This window comes from Solea solea, chromosome 4, assembly GCF_958295425.1.
Source record: "Solea solea chromosome 4, fSolSol10.1, whole genome shotgun sequence".
Taxonomy (NCBI): domain Eukaryota; kingdom Metazoa; phylum Chordata; class Actinopteri; order Pleuronectiformes; family Soleidae; genus Solea; species Solea solea.
Window position 1 is genome coordinate 12946259 of NC_081137.1, and position 22404 is coordinate 12968662.

At 40.0% G+C, this 22404-nt stretch overlaps 1 protein-coding gene across 1 annotated transcript; it reads left to right on the plus strand.

The window, feature by feature from the left end:
• The first annotated feature begins 935 nt into the window (after nucleotides 1-935).
• Nucleotides 936-21145, plus strand: LOC131458758 (transmembrane protein 164). Its single transcript, XM_058627992.1, has 6 exons — nucleotides 936-1895; nucleotides 8299-8348; nucleotides 11013-11079; nucleotides 13519-13597; nucleotides 18553-18653; nucleotides 19651-21145. Exons 1-6 carry the CDS (start codon nucleotides 1458-1460, stop codon nucleotides 19855-19857), a joined length of 942 nt encoding a protein of 313 aa, XP_058483975.1. The 5' UTR covers nucleotides 936-1457; the 3' UTR covers nucleotides 19858-21145.
• Nucleotides 21146-22404: the final 1259 nt, after the last annotated feature.

Below are 22404 nucleotides of genomic sequence, written 5' to 3' on the forward strand. Positions count from 1 at the left end.
GTAGTCTCCCCTGTTGTCCACGCTCTTTTTTTTCATGAAGAAATGGTCAAACTTGATAGTCACTGTGTCACTAAAATCAAAGGTTTTCGCCTATTGTAAATGTTATTATTTGTATGGCTAATTTTAAATAACAAAACCAGTTTAATGGCTATACTGGTAATAAAGTGTATGCAGTGACCCGTCAAACCGGACCAGGCTATGCTAATAGTTTATAATTTGTTTGTTTTACTGAAATTGTAATGTGGATTTTGAAAAGTGCACTATAACATAACATAACAAATCACACACTACTGTCAGTAAGATATGTACATGTATATTTCAATAACACAGTATTTTTTTAAATTAATTTTATTTATATTATGTGAAGATAGGTACATGGGTTGGTTGTTGATTGATTGGTTTTATCATTTATCATAAATGTTGCCCTCTGAGGGGAAGGAAACATCTAATTAATAATGAGTACCACTGCCACTCCCTAATTACTGCAGCATGACTTGGAATAGAAAGAACACAAATACTCAGGAGCTCTATGAATGAGTGGATGTGTAGAATACAACTTATACCATTCCTACCTAATATCACTGGCAATCATTACACAAACGCAACATGAACACATAGGAGGTTTACGGAGTTTTCCTGAACGCACCATCCTTCGTCACAGGTTGTGTGGTAGCCAGATACTTCTGTGGTTTTAAAATTGTAAAATATGCCCGTAAGCTTGACTGTCAGGTAGTGACTTCAAAATGACCACACTATGAGTGAAACAAACATCAAATTGGTGTCCAAACATTTCATGAAAATCGTGCTTTTCTTCCATAAATGTCACATGTCTTACTAAATTCACAGAGGCGTGCACCAAACTATAATCTGTATCTCATCAATCAGTTTACCATTCTCGAACGTGCTAAATTAACAGCATACAAATACGTTGTCAGTTTCACACACAAAGAGTCAGAACAAGCCGTTGCTACTACTTTAGTGTGTCCGAACCCTCGCGTAGGAGCACCTGTATCTAATTGTGTGTTGTGTGTGACGATCCTGTGAGGCTAGATTCGGGGCAAAAGTTATAGTGAGACAATTCGGTTAGTAGGTTTGCCAAGCTAGGCTAAGCTAAGCTAAGCTAGCCGGTGTCTTTGCCGTTGCCAACCTGCTGTAAACTGCGATGATAGTAGCCTGACATGAGGGGGAACACGTAGCTAACGTGAGTCATTTCACATGATGGAGATGCCCGTTTCGCATTAGCTTGCTCAGCTGCTAATAGTTGATGGGCGTGGGGGCTTTGCAATCACGGACGTTCTGGTCTTAACCACAACCGCCTCCTGCTACTTGCTGAAGTTCCTTGCTGATGAAGATGAGGTAGTTGTTAGCTAGCAGCCATAGGCAACACCCCGAGGCTGTGGATACATGTCTACCTCTGAACCACGGCACGAGCCACGAAAGTGAAAATCTCGCAGTTCATGTTTCGTCAGGAAGTCGGTGTGGCGTCTTTTATTCCATCTTGTTCGTATCTTTTCCAACACGAGAAGAGGAATATGTCCCGATATAACATATACAGCCTGTTAGACTGGGTCTACGGCGGCGTGGACCCGAAGTTTGAGGGCAACGGGGGGCCCGAGTGCGCTGCCTTCATCGCTCCGAAGCAGCGCCTCAGTGAAAGCCTGGTCATCCTCCTCGTCTCCCTGCTGGAGATCGGCGTGGCACTGAGAAAAATAAACTTGTCAAAGGAGCTCAAATGTGTAGGGAAAGACTGCACCAGGACCAAGGAAGACAGTCTTGGGAAGAACCTGTTGCTGGTGGCCCTGTGCATGACTTTTGGAGTGGAGGTTGGATTCAAATTTGCGACCAAGACGTTGATATATCTGCTGAATCCATGCCACGTCGTGACAATGGTTCAGGTGAGGAACACAGAACACTGCAGCGCTGTCTTTCCTTTGATTACGTGCATTTGTGTGCACACCCTGGATGGGTAGTAACCGTGAGAACAACATAGTCACACTCCTTTTATTCACATAACTTTTCCATACAGATTGAGTCACAGTTAAACAACAATACACTGGATAATTAGTATTTAATCTTAGATTTTACTTTGTTGACACCTATGTGATGGCCGGACCCCACCCTCTCATCCTGTGGTGAAACGCTGTCGTTGGTATTTTACAGTCACTGTTGCCTCATGACTCCCTGCTTCCTCACACATGAACACGAATATCACATGAACTTCACAGAACTTAACTTGTAGAACACAATTGGCGCGGGATGATATGAAAATATACAATTATCCAGAGCAAAATTACAGTTCACCATTATTGAAACAATTGTAAAAATATTAGAAGACACCCAAAGAGTGCAAACCTGTGCCAAAGTTTCCCACAGTTTCAAGACAGGGACCAAACTACACAGTAGTGTTGTCAAAGTGCAAGGAGGAAAGTTGTGGGCTTAATGTAAAGTTCATCCTGGCTCACAAGGTAAACAACTGGGTTTTTTTTTTTTTTTTTTAATCCTATATCTGAATTACCATCAATATCAAAGCATTGCATCTTCAACTCTCCCCCAGAATATCTCAACACAAACACTCAAACACAACCTCTTGGAGGTGAAATATGCTTTTGACTTCTGATATGACTTTAAAAAACACTTAAAACCTTTAACGATTCATTTTGGTAAGAAACAAAATGTGTTTTTGCATCACATGGTACGTATTTGTTATTGGACAAGAATATTAAAAAGTTTGCTGCTCAAGTCTATTAATTGTTTCTGAAGCCGTTTATTATGTTATTTCTTGAAACATTCTTTATAAAAACACAACCTGACAGTACTTCGAAGCAAAGTGGGGGAGAGTGCTGGGTGGAGCTTCATGAATATTACCTCATTCATCCTACCAATGGAAATTCAGCTTATTAAGACTGCTATTTCTCGCAATCATAGTTCAAACACTTTCTTAGTTTTAGTCTTGATGCCCTTTTTTTCTTTTTTACTCCATCACTCTTATATACAGGGGTCCAATCAAAACCTGCCTGTCATAAAACTATTGGTTATGGCTTGAGATGGTGGTCAGTGTTGTGAAAGGCTGTAAAGCTACACAGGAGCAAGCAAGTGTGAACTGGGTATAAAGCTGCACAGAAAGCCAGTAATTGAGTGATATAGCATAGGAAATAAAGTGGGTGATATCTTTGCTGTATTGTCTTCCACGTGTAAAGGCTGAGTAACAACCACTGCAGCAATAGGACTGTGCAGTTCTGTCCGGCACTTGTGTGTCTGACCTTCATGGTGTATGATTGAAGACTATGGGTCATGGTAACGGGTCACTGCCAGCTGCGTTTTAATGTGTTGGATCATACACATGAAATACGAGAAATGTGTATTGTTGATGGTATTGTGCCTCTCATGGAGGTCCTGTGATAACCATTATACATTGCTGAATTACTGGCTGTAATGAAGAATTGACTTATAGTGGCAAAATGTCCCTAATGTATGTATGGTGACCAAGGTTGAGATATAGGACATGAGGAACTGGAAATCCGTATGATTGGTAGCATATTCTCATTCTCTCATTTCTGAAAATTGCTAACAAGGAGGTGTTGTTTCTGTCAGCAGGGTGGCCCTGCAGGGAAGGCTTCCAGGAGTTACTTATTACAGGGAAGAAGGCCAGGGACTTGCTGGAGCTTGACTGTATGATAAAGTTAAAGTAGGTGAAACAGGAAGCATGTGCTTAGTTGAAAGTTGTTTGTGCGCTCACTGGGGCACATACTGAGGCTTACTACCAACCAAAGTTATGAGTTGCAATGTATTTCAATAATTGATAGTTGATTGTTTCTGTGAGCATTTGTTTTTGTTAGTTTTGACTCACTCTCTGACCCGACTGCATCAAAATGGCTGGATGTGCACTTTGAGGGTGTGGTCAATTTTTGTTTGTCTCTTTTTTGCCTATTGTCAGGGAAGAAGAGTAATTAAATAATGTACACACAATCAGCCACAACATATATACGTATTGTTGAAGCACCTGCATTACAATTATTAATGCATACTTTTGACTTCCATGAACCATAAAAGTACGGAGAGCAGCAAATTCTCTGTCCGGCTTCCGACCTGCCTCATTCATCCCAAAGTCAAAGTTAATTACAGTGGTTGAGAGACCTGTAGGCTGAATGAAGCGAGCAGGCGCTGATGGCAAACCCAAAGTAGTGAATGAAAAGACACACTTTATTTTGTTACACGTTACAGTTACGACCTTAAGCACAAAACAAACGGGGGAGGGTTAGTGTAAATACACACAGGGACTGCTGTTTTCTGAGCAGCTTGCTGAGACTCGCTGCTACACCCCTGCTTACAGACACACCCATGTCTGCATCAGCTCTCTGCACACAGAGCCCCTGTCAGGAGTATGGCTACATGTTTTTATCATATGCTACAGGTGATGTATATCAGACATGTATGATATTGAGTCATACAATAACCATGTAGTGTAAAGCAGGTCACGTCTGTGCACATTTAGTGGCCAGATTTATTTTCATCGTCGAAACGAAAACCCTGTACCACAAGCCACAGTAACTGATCAAACTTTTTTAACCATGGGAATAATCAAAAATTATGTCCATCCCTAGTTTTTACAATCCTTTATTGTCATCTTTTTGTCTCTCATGTAATAATCATCTACGGCTGCTTTAAAGCAGGCATACTTTCACATTCAAATTGGTGGGACAGTTGTGTATGTGTATCTGTTTGTGCATGAAGACACTGTAACACTTGGCAAAAGTGCAGCATCTTATTCATGTAATTTGTCAAATCTGGCAAAAATCTGGCCTTGAACACAAACATACTTTTGGGGAACTATGTTTGCAATAAAGAAAAATATGAATATTACATAAGTACAAATAACATAATTTGGCATGTTTGTCATGCATAGAGTGGTGGTGCTATCAGCAGAGTCCTTGCAAACATCAGAAACAACAGGTGAGCAACCGTCACCCAGGCCAAAGCAAGAAAGAGTTTCAGCTACCGTTAAAGATTTCACGGTCTGATGACTGATGAGCTGATGTCTCATATATGACAACACGGATGTCTGTTCTGTCTTCCTCCTCCGCATGGAACCAGAGTAGTTACATTAGTACAGTGATATTTGATTAATGTCCAACTGATCAATTTGATCAATTTACTTTCCTGTTACTGTCTCCTTGGAGTCTGATGGACTTGACTGGGGCTCCATAAACGCATACATGAACTTCATCCATTCATACATAGTGTCTAAATGACTGATCACCTGCTACAGAATTCTCCACTTTTTAAATGCATGGTGATAAATGAGCTCTTATCAGACACGCAACCACCTTATCGAGTGAACTTTCTTCTCCTGTGGATCTCACCAGGCGTGTGACTGAACTGGAGCTGCAACTAACGATTATTTTCATAATCGATTATTCTGTTGATTATTTTCTCGATTAATCGTTTGGTCCATAAAATATCAATATAAAATGTTGATCGGTGTTTGCCAAACCTGGAAATGATGATGTTCTCAAATGTCTTGTTTTGTCCACAAACCAAAATGATTAACTTTGAATGATTTCTTTGTTATCCTGAGCAAAGAAATGAAGAAAATAGTCACATTTAAGAAGCTTAAACAATCAGAAATGTTGTTTTAATCATGAAAAAAACTTCTAATCGATTATCAAAATAGTTGTCAATTAATTAAGTAATCGATAATTAATCGATGAATTGTTTCAGCTCTAGACTGAACATTGTGATTATTTAGATCAGTTATGATCAGATTTGGTCAGAGATTAGCAGTATAAATCCACAGCAATAAACCTTTAGGACTTTGTGCTTTGTCTTTGCAACATGGTCAGAGTTTGCCTTTAAATCAAAGTATCATACTCTTACAAAGCTTCATGCCAACACAAAGTATCTGTATAACTGACTACAGTATCAGCATTATCATTGCAGCCATATTTATCAGCAGCTGCACAACAGATTGTTCTGCTGGGTGTTTTTCTATGGTTTTTCCTCACATCCTGTGAGTTCATTATTTGGTTACAGTTGTGCACATTCACTGCGAAATTGCTTGGCAGGAATGAGGAAAAGAATTGTTCAATATTTGTAAGATACAAGAACAAAATGTGAAGGAGGGTCAAGTCTGTGAAAGAGAGTTGTGCGATACATGGTTTCCATGCAACACTGCTTTGCTTCTCATGTTTCACTTTGCAGAACTGTATCTGTAAACGGGAAAGAAGTTGGCATTATGTTTCAGCCTGCTGCACCGCCAAATGAATTTAATCATGGTCGTAAATTTTATATAGAAACGACCATTAGAGTTAACTGTGTATTTAATGCTGCAGCAACAGTGTCAAGGCTGTTTTAACTCATAACTGAGAAAAGACAACTTGATTTATGACGAGCAAAGGAACTGCATTTTATCCCACATCCAAAACAATGCACAGTGTTCATATTTCTATTGTTTTTCCACACAGAGGTGCTTATTACGATGACACGATACACAATATAAGCCTTGAGGAAAAATACCTGTGTTCTTACAGAGGTCATGTGACCAAACAATTACACACCTGGAATAAACAAGGACACAAAAGGTGTCTATTTTAAGTCAAGTAACCGTTAGATCTGTTCAGCGTTTTACATTATTATGGTGAAACCGGATGGTGCAGAGTGTAAAGTCAATGGAGGAATCTGTGTTAGACTCCCATTTAAGTGCCTGTAATTTGATAAAATGATCTCCTCTGACCATTTCACCCCAGAGTGAATTGTGTTACTAACCACCTGTTGCTAAGTGTTTAATAATTAGCTTTCAAATCATGTAAAACTCAGCAAAGTCCTCTGCTCTGGAGGAACTGAACACATACACACACACACACTGGTTTATGCAATTTAGTAGGGACCAAAGACTGTTTGTGTGTTTGTCAGTGTTAGTACAGAATATAAACGGAAATGTTCCAGCATCACACTTCCTGTTCAGCAAACGTGTAGAGAGGTCACGTTCACCTGCTTTGGTCCCAACTAAACTGTGTATGTGAGTCTGTAGTGGCAATAGTGTAGGAGCAGGTGCAGTTACTCCTGATAAAAGGTTGCTGAGGCTTTTTAAATCTTTACACCATTTGAGGAGGAGTTATGCTAACTGCGGCTCTGGTATGTCATAGAGACATATTTTAGACATGCCAGAAAATCCCAAACCGAAGACTGGAAAGAAGCTGTTTTTATTCCTTACCGCATAAATTTCCATAATTCTCATTCATCATTTTTTTCTTTTACATGTTTTCAGCCACTTTTTTTCTAACATATAATGTTTGAAGAGGGGAAACTTTTTTTAAGTTGTGTAAGGTACTCTGCGCTGATTGTGCCATGGTCGAAGATATTCGTAACCACCCCTGCCTGCAAGCACAAGTGATTATGTATTAGTCATGCAAGGTGGAACCGTTTTGTTTTAAATGTTCTTGACCGACTTCAAATTCATCTACTGTTAAAACAATGAGAGCAGCTGTATGGCTGCAGATGACAGGAAATACCAACCCACAAAACACAGCACATCCTGATGCAGTAATAACATTTGGTAGCTCATGAAATGACTCACACAAGAGATGCATTTATTTGCACAAAACTTTTCAAATGTTTGCTTCTGGTAATTAATCCAACTCAATGCTAATAGAAACACTAGCGGTGTCAATACAAAGTTTAAGTTGTCTGACATAGTACATATAATACAGTATCATTTCACTCTAACTTTCTATTTTCTTTGATTTTTTTTTATGACTTGGCACCACTTGCCGGTCTTTGTTGCTGGTCTACTTTTTCCATTGAAAACATAGTGGTCCAAAATGGCTGCCTCAATAGAGCTGATATAAATCTATAAGGGTCATTCTGGAGAATTGAAAAGCAACAACTTATATAATCAGGTGACTTTTTTTTTTTTTTTTTTCAATCATTCAAGTGTAATTATTTTATTTTTATTTTCTGCCATATGTAAATAATAACTCCTAAATTCTACACTCTCAACCTTTAATGTGTTACTGTGCAGTTTGAACTGTTAGATAACCTAATGCTGGACTACCGTCTACAATTAGTTTTGACTCTTTATCTTGAGTCAGTCTCATCTGTGCCTTTTGATTTTCTTGTTTTGAAGCACAGAGTAGTTCACAGTTGCCACAGGGATGCAAGGCTTCTCTTCTTATTATATTATTAACCTTTTTCATTTTCGTTTACTTACAGGAGTAAACACTGGGAGCACCTGAAGCATTCAATCTGTTCAGCTACTCTGATAATGTGGTTTCTCATTACTCTGTGTACTTTCTTCCACAGATCTTCCTTCTGGCCTGCCCACCAGGTAAAACCGCAATGGTTGTATTCCGGTGAGTATATTTACCTCTGAACCCAGGTCTTTGTTATACTTTGTGAAACTGAACTGTTTATGTCATACTAATTATAAAAGGGCCTCAAGTCATCCATTCTGTGTTTCAGCCTGTTGTGCTTTCTTGTACCCATCATGATTGCGAATCCAGAATACAAGATGTTAAATGACTGGGCAGACAGACCCAAATTAACTGTGCCTCCCTGATTGCAATTAAGAGAACAATTCTGGAGAGCAAAATGTTTTTTTTGTACAGTTTTATCGTAATGAATTAACTGGGCTTTATGGGCTTCTCTCCTCAACGACTACTCTGGTCTTGGAAGTTAATTATTCAGGAGAAATGGTTCTGTGTCTTTGCCAGAGGGAACTCGATGTGGATTTTACTCAAAAACAAATGCAAACAAACAGGGTCACTTTCACTTTGCCTGAGCCCATGGGAGTCTGTAGCTGAGTTTTATCTGAAATGGCCATAAAGTACCCGGCTAAAAATAAAATAGAGCCTCCATTATATGAAAGACTCATCGTTTTGGGAAAACAATTAAGTGAGCCTGTTCAGAGAAGTCATATTTATCCTCCCTATGAATGTACTTGCACTTGTCATTAATATTTCCATTCAGAAATTGTGTATTTATTTCTATCCTTGTTTTGGAGACTGCTGATTTTAGTTGGATAAATATTGCATTTTATATACATCTGGATAAAAATAAAATCAAACTGCACATACTTTGTACCAGGTACTAACCCTAATGGAAAATTAAAAACAAAACCGAGCCAAGTTGTACTAGAAATATATTGTGGAAAAGTGCCATATGGTGGACGCTATTAATTTAGAATTATATTTAAATAGGGACAATACAGTTAACATAGTTCTAATACAAAGAATGCAACTGATGTGCTGTACAGAGAGTTTATAGCTATTGCTAATTTTTTGTCCCTAGTTGGGGACACCTGAAAAACAGAAAACCGTAAATTATTTACTGTCCTGTGCCAAAGTCCATGAAGAATATTGACATTTGTATCTTGTGGTGACACAGGAGCTGCTTGTCTGCTGCTACTACCACCTGAGTCACAAATAACACATTTGAATTTACTGATGGATGCAGCAGCTGATCAATGATGCCTTGATGTAAAATTGTTGATTGTCTCTATGGAGTTAGCAGCTTAGAAAGTTCAGCGTCTAAACAGAAAAGACTTTCTAACAGCTGAACAGATAATGTGTCAACCATTCTTAAGCTTTTATAGGCTTCAGAGGTCATGGATTTTATAAGGTGTCGGTACAGACACATTTGTGTATGGCTTTAAGATGTGATGCATGAAATAATGTTCTCATTTTAAAGTATTTCATAGTTTTTTTCCCCTCATATTCGAGACTCGTCTGAAACCAGCAGTGATTTAATACAGCTGTAAACAATCTATTAGCAACTGAACAGAACAACAACTGATGTAAATGTACGCATGTGCACACAGCAGCAGGAAATGGTCAAAGCATCAGAGAACCTTTACTTTGCTCTTTGTCATGCACTCTGCTCTTCATTGAAGTTAAAGTCAAAACATGAAGCGTTGTGGGTAAAAAAATCTAGATGATTGTAAAATACTTATTTTATAGTGATAAATCAGTAATGGGAAATGCCTGTTTCTTTCACACCTTCTCCATCCAAGTATTGATTGTGACAGAGGGTAGACTTGCAAATTCGAGAACTTCATTTTTTTAAACATTGACAGTGAACAGAGAAAAAAATACTGGCCAAAGAGTGCAAATGATCAATAAATGTGGTGAATTTGAATGAAGCAGACAGCTTTCTCAAAAAACAGTTGAAAGGCTTTCAGAGCGACGGCCGGGCTTATCTGAAGTGACACTTCTACACCACTGCTGTTTTGCCAGTGACCTCAGCTGTCACAACAGTTGTTTTGGCTCATTTGACAAAAAAGAGCAGTCAGAGGAGTTGATGTAGGTCCTCACTTTGACACATTAACTTCTGGGTTTTATAGATGGTGGCTCCTGAAATAGGTCTTGGTTAGGGACAACATTTATACTTGTGGCTGTGTTTGAGTGATGAATGGAAGATGGAAGCAGCTGCCGAGCTGTGTTTGAGCCAAAGACTAAAATCGATCTAAATCATATTAATTATGATGGATGTGGTGATTCATCAGAATCCAGATTCCTTAGTCTGATTTGTGAGTCATAGCAGTGTCAAGCCTTTCACTACATTAAATGCATATATTTATTTGCGTATAATGGATTTATTTTGAAGTATTTCATCCATATTTGCCTTTAGTGACACAAGCTTACCAAACGAGGCAGCTCTAGACCAGCGTCTCCTGTGTCACAGTGAGCTAAAAAAAACACTTTTGTATCTACAGACTTTAGTGCAGGAGGGTGAATGTTTAACAAAGTAAAACAAACTTCAGTATCTAGCCAGGAAAGTCTGTCTAACAGTGAGGTGAAACGTGACAAATGTATTCTTAAGAAATGATCGATTTAAGCAGGTGAAAATTGTATTTGTCCCTGCTGGCAGCCATGAGAGTAAGCGTCCATATCTCAAGCTGCTTCCTGGCTCACCAAGCACTGTCGGTACCTCAAACAACCTTAACTGTCCCTTAAATGTCTTATGTTGTTAATATGATCATCATCCTCATGTCTCATATTTCTCCTGTGTGTTCTCAGGCTGCAAGTCCACATGTTGAATGGCGCGTTACTGGCTTTAGTATTCCCTGTAGTCAACACTCGGCTGGTAAGTAAGAGGAAGTAACTACTGGAAATATGTTTTGGCAAAACCTTGATCTCACTGTTCTGTTCCTGGAATGAAAAAGCACAACATTTTCATCATTATCCACATATTTCGGGGGTTTTTCTGACAGCTCAACATGACTGAAAGTGCTCTCCCTTAGCCTTGGTGCAATTTAAGAGACTCCGTGGTGACATTTCATCTCCTTCTTGTCAGAAGAATGAGATGTGTAAATAAATCTAGCTCTACTGGAGCATGAATCTGTAGAACAGATTCTGACATCTATAAGACGCAGTGTTAGACCCAAGTGGCATAAACTGTGAGTTTGATTGATGATCGAATTTTGCTTTATTTTAGTGAAGTTTGGACAGATTGAACTAAAAAAAAAAAAAAAAAAAGTCTGTTCTAATAGGATGATTGAAGTTCTCGCTGCACATATGTCGGCTCGTGCTTTAAAAAAGATTTCACAGCAGAAACAGTAAACAAAAGAACTGACTTTTAGTCATAAATCTCTTTTTTCCAAACCCCATTTGCAGGAAAGTTGGGACAGTTCAATCAGATGAACCTTTATTTAAATGATAAATGAACAAATGAAAGATTTTCAGTGTTTTCACTGACGAGCCTAAGTGTATTTTGCAAACATAAGACAAATAGAATGTGACAGTGCAACACACTCAGTCTGCAAGTCAGTCTGCAAGATTAAAGTGGTTATACAAGTAACTGTTCTGGAAGGTTCCGCATTTAGCAGGTTAACTGGTAACGAGTTAGGACATGAAAACTGTATACATGGAGCATTCATCTAAAGTTAAGTTATTGCAAGTTATTGCAAGCAGTTATTTGCCTAATTTCATAAGAGAATCGCCTGGCCCCACGAATGTCTAAAATAACGCCATCGCTGCCTCGATCTTATAGCTGGTACACGGCGGCGTAGGGTGTGTGCATCGTGCCGTAAAGTAATTTGCGTTTCTTGCGAGACCCGAGCCTTTCTTGTAAGGCTGGTTTTACACTAACAGACGAGTTAGGGTTAGTGGAAACAGCCCCCAATCTCCAAGCAACAAGACATTTAACCATCACAATGAGTCAGAAGCTGTTTAAATGAGGGTTAATGTCCTGCATAGTTCTGCTTTAAAATCTTTTCTTTGCTCCTTTGCCTGTCTCAACTTTTCTGACAATGGGGTTTGTAGTAACACTAATTTATACCTTAATATGAATAATATTATTCTAGTACCGTTTCTGAACTAGTCCATTTGTTCTCTTATTTTCTATTTTGTGCATGTTCCTTTGGCTCACTTAACATTCAGCTTATGTTGGCACTCATTTGTAACACGCTGTCACACCCTCTCGTGATTTCCTTTCACTGGTAGTAGGACCATGGTCGAGACAAATCTGACTTCCTCTCTCTTGGGGCCAGTTTTAGAAGCGTACTGAAAATAGAAGGAAAACTGAAATGAATGTGAAGTTGCTGAAATAATTACTTTACATCTTAACAAGAATAAAATAAAAAAGATAAAGGAAAGCTCGCACCCTATTTCCCCCTCAACGGCTTTCTGGGTGAATCTGATCCTTCAAACGTAGAAAGAATACAGAGAGTTTCAGTAACGCGTTCAGGAGCTTTGTCTGAAAGACGAGAGGTTTCGAAGCTCATTTCTAAATGGACAAAGACCAGTTTGACCTACTTCTTATCGGTATACAATGGGTGTACCATTAAGCCCATCTCTCCTCCATATAGAGCACTTTGTGTATTTGAAAAAGTTGAGTTTTTTCATCTTGTTGTGGCATCGACGCCAATGGCATCTCTCTCAAAGTAAAGAATTTGTGTGTACGGAAATGCTACATAAATACATACAGTACATGATAAAATGAAGACACTGACCTGCTATTGAAAAAAAAGTACACAAAATAGCCAATAGATGCGTTATAAATGGACTAGCCACAGTACTACCATAATGACAAGGCAGACACATTGAGCAACTAGATAGGTTTTATTTATTCTGTCAAATCTTGTTAATTCACTTTATATGATATTATGGCAGTGGCAGTGCTATAGAAATTCACTAGCAAGATGAGAAAATACATTTTGTTTTTGTAAACAGTCCAAATAATGTTAAAGATTTTGAATTGTATCCCAAAAATAACCTCAAAAATGATTTTAATATAATCTGGGTTGACTGTATCATGCGGCTCCAGCTGACCGTCTCAATAAATACCCATTATAGACTTGGATGTTGTTACCTGCTCATCTGACTCACTCTCAGTCTCCAAATATTGTTTATTTAGTTATTTTTAACATTGAGGGGCAGATGAACTCGGTTGCATGATATCACAGTGTCTTCTATAATCCCTTTATTTATTTATTTATTTATTTAATTAATTAATTTAGTCTTAAGAAAATCAAATATCATCTTTGGTCCTGCACAAGCTGAAATAGTTCATTTTTCTCCACAGCTGCCTTTTGAGAAGGAGATCTACTACATCCAGCACTCCATGCTGTACCTGGTGCCTCTTTACCTTTTCAGGAAAGGAGGTAGGTGTTGATCTCATTTACACCTGTGTTGACATGACCTTGACATAATGCTTACTCGGCGAGGTTATAGTCCCCAACGTGTCTTTTCTCTGTTGATGGATCCCCTTTTGCTGATTGTGGCACATGAGTTTCTGTCGGAACAACTCTTCCCGTGTCTGTTCTGCCGTGTAAGCAGTTCCTGCCCATCTACACGTGTTTATTTCTAAACATACTTATGTTGTAAAAATATCTGCATGGGATGACTGAAGAGGACACGTAAGCAGTCACGTTGCTCTACCTTGTTTTACTTTGACCTTTGGAAAACACCTGATGTGTTGTACATCTAATAACTACTAGTTGTCAATCATCTGCTGCTTCCACTAGTAAGAACGGTATGTTCTTTTCTTACTGTGTTTAAAAATGTGTTTTGTTTGGATTTGCCTAAGTGACACAATCTTGCTAAACGAGGCAGCAGTAGGTCAACATCTCCTGTGTTCCAGTGAGCTAAAGACTATTCTTTTCTCTGTGGAGTTTGGTGTGATAGTAGGAGCAGTTAACAAGCTTCATTTTGTGGCTGTAAAAGGCGTTTTAGCAGCAAGTCAAAGTTGCAAACATATTCTTGAGATATAGAATTAAGTGAGCGTAGGTTTTATTAGGCAAGCCTTTTGGTAAGTGGCTGAAATGTGTTTTCCTTGGTGGCAGCCATGTTTTCAGTGAGATAGTGACAGTGTCTGTGCCTCGATAGTCAAGGCTGCAACCTCCAAGTGTGGATTTGTCTTTGGGCTACTGTCAGAATGCGTGACAGCTGCGTGTCATGGCCTGTCGCAGTTGTCACATGAGTCGTCGGCTCCTTCACGTGCAGCCGCCATTTGCCCCGTTTTTGAAGGATAAGTTTGTGTATCCTTCGCGGCCGCCAACCATATCCCAGAATGCTTTGCACACCACCAGCAGAGCAGTAAGGCTGGCAGTGATGCACCCTTCAATTATTTTAAAAGCCTGAAGATTTTTTTTTTTTGTAAAGCACACAGCACGACACAAATCTGACTTCCGTCACCTTCAAGTGTGCAGCCTCGACGGTTGGGACACAGCTAGTGTCTCAAACTGCTTCCTGGATGTTGCATAAAGTCAGTACCTCATGCAACCACACTTCTGAACTTGTGTTCTGTATTTATATGTGAACTTTTACCTCCAAATACCTGTAACACACCATGGTCTGCAGTCACTATCCTGCATATGATCACCAAAACCTTTCTTTATGGAATCAAGGCTGCTGGGGAGATTTTTTTCATTTTTATTTTATTATTTAAATTAACTTAAATTTACATACACATGGCAGTCGATGCATGTACAACATTTCCCCTGCAAACAGCTGCTCATGTGCCATTAGAGTCACCTTAAGGCAAACAGCAGGACAGGACAGATGTTGGATGGATGCACCGGGCCGCCCCCAGAAGGCAACTGTGTTGTAAAATGTAAATTTATGTTAACTAGGACATAGATTGAAATAGATTTAGTAGTAAGTGTAATGAGTATATTGTTTAGGTTCATACAAAATGGTTGATTTCCGAGTACACGTCAGAGAGAACATCCAGGGTGTAGCACATACATGCAGAGAAAAGCCCCATTGTTCATCAGTAACATGACACTGGAGGTGGATGAAAGGAGATCTTTGTGTTCCTGATTTCACTGACCAGTGGGTCCACATTTGATATTTCCCTCTTTGAATTACTGTAGCATAAGTATAGGAAACAGGAAAAACCAGTTTGACACCACTTTCACACCCGTTACTGATCTTCAGAATATGCCCCTGTATTGTTGTAGCTCATTAGTAACAGGGAAGTGGACAGTTTGCAAATAGCATTTGGTTCCGTAGTATTGTGTTTTGCCTAAGTAAGTAAAAAAAAAGTGATCCAAATACAATGTGTATGAAAAAAAGATTGGGGTCTGTAGCAACCGATAATGTAATAACGGCCAATAGCGTAATAATTTAAATGTAATAAAACCAATAATGTAATAAATTGCCAATAATGTAATAAAGTTGTTGAGCCAATAACGTAATAACTTTTTGCCAATGACGTTAAAACTTATTACGTTATTGGCTGGTTATCATGTTATTGGCCTTGCATTAGAAAAATCCTTTGATAATGTAATAACTGAGCCAATAATGTAATAACTGAAGTATCACTTTATTTTATTTTCAATTTCTGGAGAGAAAGTGTCACACTTAAGGGACTTCTTTAGGGGTCAAAGTGTAAGTTACTTCAAGGGTGTATAGGTAGAGGCTCAACAATACAGATATTGAATAAAATATATTATATAAAGATAAAAATATTTAATGCCAAAGAGATACACTTATATTAAATTATTTTTAATTCTTATTTCATGTATTTGTGTAGAAGTGAGCAATGGTTTAAACATTTTTATTTTTCCTGATTTTATAATTATAAAATATACTTAATTAATATAAAGTAATATTAATATTTAGTAAAAGCCTTTTTGCTCAGGCAATAGAGGCAGCTCTATGATCATTGTATCCCTAATGTATCTGTTCATGACATATGCATCAAGAGGCTGGAAGAGATGGAGAAGGAGAGGCTGGAGCAGATGAAGAAGGAGAGGCTGGAGGAGGTAGAGAAGGAGAGGCTGGAGCAGATGAAGGAAGAGAGGCTAAAGGAGGTAGAGAAGGAGAGGCTGGAGCAGATGAAGGAAGAGAGGCTAAAGGAGGTAGAGAAGGAGAGGCTGGAGCAGATGAAGAAGGAGAGGCTGGAGGAGGTAGAGAAGGAGAGTCTGGAGCAGATGAAGGAAGAGAGGCTGGAGGAGGTAGAGAAGGAGAGGCTGGAGCAGATGAAGGAAGAGAGGCTAAAGGAGGTAGAGAAGGAGAGGCTGGAGCAGATGAAGGAAGAGAGGCTGGAGGAGGTAGAGTAGGAGAGGCTGAAGCAGATGAAGGAAGAGAGGCTGGAGGAGGTAGAGAAGGAGAGGCTGGAGCAGATGAAGGAAGAGAGGCTAAAGGAGGTAGAGAAGGAGAGGCTGGAGCAGATGAAGGAAGAGAGGCTAAAGGAGGTAGAGAAGGAGAGGCTGGAGCAGATGAAGAAGGAGAGGCTGGAGGAGGTAGAGAAGGAGAGTCTGGAGCAGATGAAGGAAGAGAGGCTGGAGGAGGTAGAGTAGGAGAGGCTGGAGGAGGTAGAGAAGGAGAGGCTGGAGCAGATGAAGAAGGAGAGGCTGGAGCAGATGAAGAAGGAGAGGCTGGAGGAGGTAGAGAAGGAGAGGCTGGAGCAGATGAAGGAAGAGAGGCTGGAGGAGGTAGAGAAGGAGAGGCTAGACCAGATGTAGAAGGAGAGGCTGGAGGAGGTAGAGAAGGAGAGGCTGGAGCAGATGAAGAAGGAGAGGCTGGAGGAGGTAGAGAAGGAGAGGCTGGAGCAGATGAAGAAGGAGAGGCTGGAGGAGGTAGAGAAGGAGAGGCTGGAGCAGATGAAGAAGGAGAGGCTGGAGGAGGTAGAGAAGGAGAGGCTGGAGCAGATGAAGAAGGAGAGGCTAGTCTTAGCTCAACTCTTCACGGTTTAGTTTGTTTTCCATTATTATAGTAGTACCACGAGGGCGGAGTCATCAATGCACAACTTCATGAAACTGCTGTGACTTGGTTTTAAACGCAACACACACAATATTTAAACATTTCTTAAACATTAATGCATTTTTTTCCCCCGCACTAAATACCCACCAAGTTATGCTGGCTGTCTCAACATCCTGTCAGCCATTTTCCTGGCTTGCACGAAAGCATTTATTGTACATCAATCACTATAAAAGAAAAATAAATAATAAAAAATGGTGTCCAGAAACCATTTTAATCAGAGTGGTGTCAGATAGTGACGAGTGTATGATCTGTGTTTTCATATCGCCCTGTCCTGTTTGGTGACAGCTGGGAAAATATATCTAAAGGTTTAATGTAACAAGCGGCAGGATTTCTAGACTGTGCTGAATGAAATGTAATGAGTCATTTCTTCAGCTGCGGCTCTTTTGCTGCTGCTGCTGCTGCTGCTACACATTCATCTGTCTGACTCCACTGGATTGAAATGGAGGCTCTGCTCTTTATTTACCCATTGCCATGGAGAGTGACAGTATTGGCGCTCCATGGAAGACACATTTGATTTTGTTTTATTCAACAGACAAACACACGGCTCTCTGTAGTTGTGAGGACACTCAGACATAAATGATTTGGGGGTGTAGACTGGTCTAGAGGGTGCCAATCTTGGAGAAAAAAAAAGTGGTAGGGACGGGACAAAACCACTTTTTTGTATCAAAACTATTTTGATAGTCGATTAATCGGTTTGAAGCTTTTTTCAGGATTAAATCAAGATTTCCGATTGTTTGAGCTTCTTAAATGTGAATATTTTCTTCATTTTTTTGCTCTGGATAACAAAGAAATCATTAAAAGTTAATCATGTTGGTTTGTGGACAAAAAGAGACATTTGAGAACATTGTCTTTTCCAGGTTTGACGAACACCGATCAACAATTAATTGAATAATTGACCAATTAGATTATGAAAATAATCGTTAGTTGCAGCTCTATTCCCACCCCTAACATGCATGTGCTGATGTAAACTCCTCTGTAGTTATTAGGCAATACTGTTAATGATCAACAACAATGGGAAGGATTGTTGTTAGACCAACTATGAGGTGAAACTAAGAAAGTGTTAATGGAGCTACTAATAAGTCACGTTGCAGCTGATATCAACCAATCTGGAAGTGAAAGCTTCATAAGTTTTCAGGGTTTAAAAAAACACTGGGGTAATGTGCACGGGAGCCATAGCTTTATACATTTTCAAAACCAAAACTGGAGTCATCTACAGTAGGTGTTGGATAAGTCTTGACCCTCAGAAAGTCGTCTGTAGTTGACCTGATAACATATCTTCACAATCTGAACCTTATGTGCTCATAAAGCAGCACATGTTTGAGACGTGTGTGTGTGTTTGTCTCTGCAGGTGTTTACAAGCCCGAGCCTCTCGGAGACATGTGGTGGGCGCTCCTCTCCACCGGCCTCCTCTTCCTCTATCATTTCCTCTTCTTGCAACTCCTTGGCCTGGTAAGATGGAGCCCTCTGCTGGCCATGAATTGACATTTCTCTGTGTTTTACCAGCATCTCATACAGTATCACTTCTTTTCATTCCAAGGAGAATGATGAGCAGTTCATTCAAACCAAGTGTGGTCAACAAACATGAATACATTTATTTATAATACAATGCTACACACTGTGTCAACAAAAATGAAATATAAACTACCTACCCATCTATGTTCCTTCCTTCTTTCCTTCCTTCTTTCCTTCCTTACTCTTCCTTCCTCACTCAGTCACTCACTCACTCCCTTCCTTCCGTCCTTCCTGACTCACTTATTTACTTTTCCTTCCTTCTTTCCTTCCTTCCTTCCCTCACTCCCTCCTTCCTTCCTCCCTTCCTTCTTTACTCAATCACTCACTTATTTACTTACTTTTCCTTCCTTCCTGACTTACTTATTTACTTACTTACTTTTCCTTCCTTCTTTCCTTCCTACCTTAATTTTCCTTCCTTACTTACTTACATAATTGCTTACCCTTCCTTCCTTCCCTCACTGCCTCCCTCCTTCCTACCTTTCTTCCTTCCCTCACTCCCTCACTTATTTACTTACTTTTCCTTCCTTCTTTACTTACTTACATATTTGCTTACCCTTCCTTCCTTCCTTCCCTCACCCCCTCCCTCCTTCCTTCTTTCCCTCACTCCTTCCCTCCCTCCCTCCTTCCTTCCTTCCTTCTTTACTCACTTACTCACTTATTTTCTTACTTTTCCTTCCTTCCTTCCTTACTTACATATTAGCTTACCCTTCCTTCATTCCCTCACCCCCTCCCTCCTTCCCTCACTCCCTTCCTCCCTCCCTCCTTCCTTCCTTCTTTACTCACTCACTCACTTATTTTCTTACTTTTCCCTCCTTCCTTCCCTCCTTCCTTCCTTCCTTCCTTCCTTGCTTGCTGTCTGACTGACCTACATACAGTGTATTATCGTGCAGCTGGTTCTTTCTAACGTGACCCTGTGTCTCTTGTTTCCCCGCAGGCGACCGAAGTCAATCTGAACAACATGCTGTGTCCGGCCGTGTCCGACCCGTTTTACGGGCCGTGGTACCGGGTCTGGGCGACGGGTCACCAGACGCTGCTGACCCTCGTCCACGGGAAGCTCCTCACGCTGCTGTCGCACTACACCGGCTCCGTGTACAGATACTTACTGGACGCTCTGCGTCTGCGCAGCAAGAAAGTTGACTGAACGTTGGCGAAGACGCGCACAGACTTGACCTTTCACTCTTTTAACGCCTGCTCCTGCAGTTTACTTTATTTTTTTAACATTTTAATGCATCTTTTTAAAATGTAACCGTCTCGTTTTACTGAAACACGTGAGCTGTTCAGGGCCAGTGAATCAATGTGTCACTGTTTTAATGTTATAGTCTTCTGCTTGCATCCATTACGTACCTGCGTGGAAAAAAACGTAGTAGGCATGTTTTAGGCTGGTAGTTGGCAGTTAGCATGGTGGAGTCACATCCAGATCAGGCCTTTTTCTTTCTTTTCTTTTCATTTCTTTTCTTTTTTTTATGAGAAGAAATCTGTACGTATAAGTGCGTCGGTCGATTTCTCACACTGCCTTTTTTGGAACTAGGAAATCAGGAGTCATTAAAATGTCAACTGATGTGCATTTGTTACACTTTCACTTGTTTGAGAAATAGTTATGCTTATATCTATGTTATGTCAGTGACGCCGCCATTTTATTTGTTTTATTATAGAATGTGGGCTGCTGTAAATACGTATCATTGCTTGTTTGTTTGTTTGTTTGTTTTTTGTTTGACACGTATGATCACCGCTCCGTGTAGTCGTGACTGAAAAACAAAATCGTATTTATCTTGTCCCGTCGCATTTGTTAGGAATTCATGTATTCACTTAAAGTGGCCTCTTCATGTTTCTGTCTGCAGCCTTTTTTTCCCCCCATCATTCCAGGAGACACAGGATTTATTACATACTGGGATTATGAGGGAATTAACGGGTCTACACTGGGACATTGTGACGACCTCTGCCAAGGAGGTTGTGCTTTTTGTTTTTATGTTATTTTATGGTGACGTTGGACAATTTTGGACGAATGTGGCGTCTGCCAACACGGAGCAGATGATGGCGAAATGTGTTTCGGTGCTGGGTTAACGCTTATCGTGACACTTGAAGACAATTTATCGGTCGAGGTCCTGCACTGAATCCTGAATTCACTCCACCACTGCAATGAGTCACACATCAGTTTCAGAAAAGAAGAAAAAAAAAAACCATCAGATGATCTGCATGAGGTCACTTTGAGTCATCAGTTGACTCTCCATGGAAATAAAATAACTATAATGCTGTAATTGGAATAATGTTAGTATGGTTGTAGCATTTCATATATAAGGGACGTGTTTGTCTTAACTGTAGCATATTCTGTACTTCACTGTAAAGAAGGGATATGACATACTTTTGTATTTTTCATCAGTTCATGTGTATGTGCTGTGTTGACAATTAAAGTGAACCAGTTCTCATGTAAATGTGACTTCTTTTTTTTTACATTAAAAACTGCAGTTTTAAATATCTCTATAAATACCAATGTTATTTTGTATCCACTTCCACAGTAAACGGCTCTTGTAAGGAAATGGAAGTTGATGAACAAGCAGCTACAACATTCATATACAATAATAACAAGAATAAATTGTACACCTGCTTAAGTCTACAAGAATTTAAGATTAGGTGGTAACATATTCTTGTCATTAGATGCCCTTTTTCAACTGGAAACAGAAGTCTGCTGCACCAAAGTCCATAGAGAAAATGATAGGTTTTTTTGGCTCATGGTGACACCAGAGCTGCTGGTTTACGTTACAGTGGTTTCTTTTGGTAAGATTTGTGTTGCTCGAGTAAATCTGAGCAAAGGATTTCAAACGCACAAAGTCACATAATAACACATGAGCTTTCTGATAGAGGCAGCAGTGGATCAACAACCCCCGTAAGCTCTGACTTGCTACATGGACTTTAGTGAGAGTGAACGCCCATGTCTCAAACTGGTTCCGTGTGTGCTGTGTTGTTAAATAATTGGCCGTTATCAATGTAAATTATACAAATATGTTTTACCAGTTAGACCAGACCCAGGTGCTGGTCTGCATGCTAAGCTTAACCTCTTAAACCAAGCACCACCTTTTCCATTACTTCCTAGTACCTCCAAAACATGGGCGGAGTCATCACTGCACGGCTGTATGAGACACAAACTAGTGACTAGTGCCGCTTTCCGCAGTGCTGTCGCTAAATACACCGGACTCCTCGGTTAAATGTTGACATTTTAGACATTTTCCGTGCTAAATGTTAGAGATTAACGCAAGATCTTCTTTAACTGATCTGCAGTTTGGCATTGTTCGGTGTGATTGTCACGTCGCTGTCATGCCCCGCCTTCTACCTCCAGCATGCAATCAGCTCACCTGTGGCGGGAGCACACCTGCTCCCAATTCACTCATCAGCCCAGCTTTTACATTGACTCTCCCAGAATGCAGTGCTGACACTCTGACCAATCAGTGGCCGTCAGTCTGTCGACGTCACACGTAATAGTCTCGGCTCAGCTCAGCTCAGCTCGTTTGGAACTGTTCTCAGCAGATCCAGACGGGGTTGAACGTTTTCACTTCAGTGTCCCGAGGAGAACTTCCCTCATATTTTCACACAGTCCAGACGGGAGGTTTGAAACTCAAATGCCCATAGCAGCAGCAACTCTTTGAAAAAATATTGGCTTAAAGATTATGTCTTTCTTCAGCTGGTTTAAAGGATT

Coding starts and splice junctions, on each gene's coding strand:
- LOC131458758 (XM_058627992.1), top strand. CDS start 1,458: ATGTTTCGTCAGGAAGTCGGTGTGGCGTCTTTTATTCCATCTTGTTCG. Junction 8,349..11,012: donor ACCGCAATGGTTGTATTCCG/GTGAGTATATTT, acceptor GTGTGTTCTCAG/GCTGCAAGTCCACATGTTGA. Junction 13,598..18,552: donor TTACCTTTTCAGGAAAGGAG/GTAGGTGTTGAT, acceptor TTGTCTCTGCAG/GTGTTTACAAGCCCGAGCCT.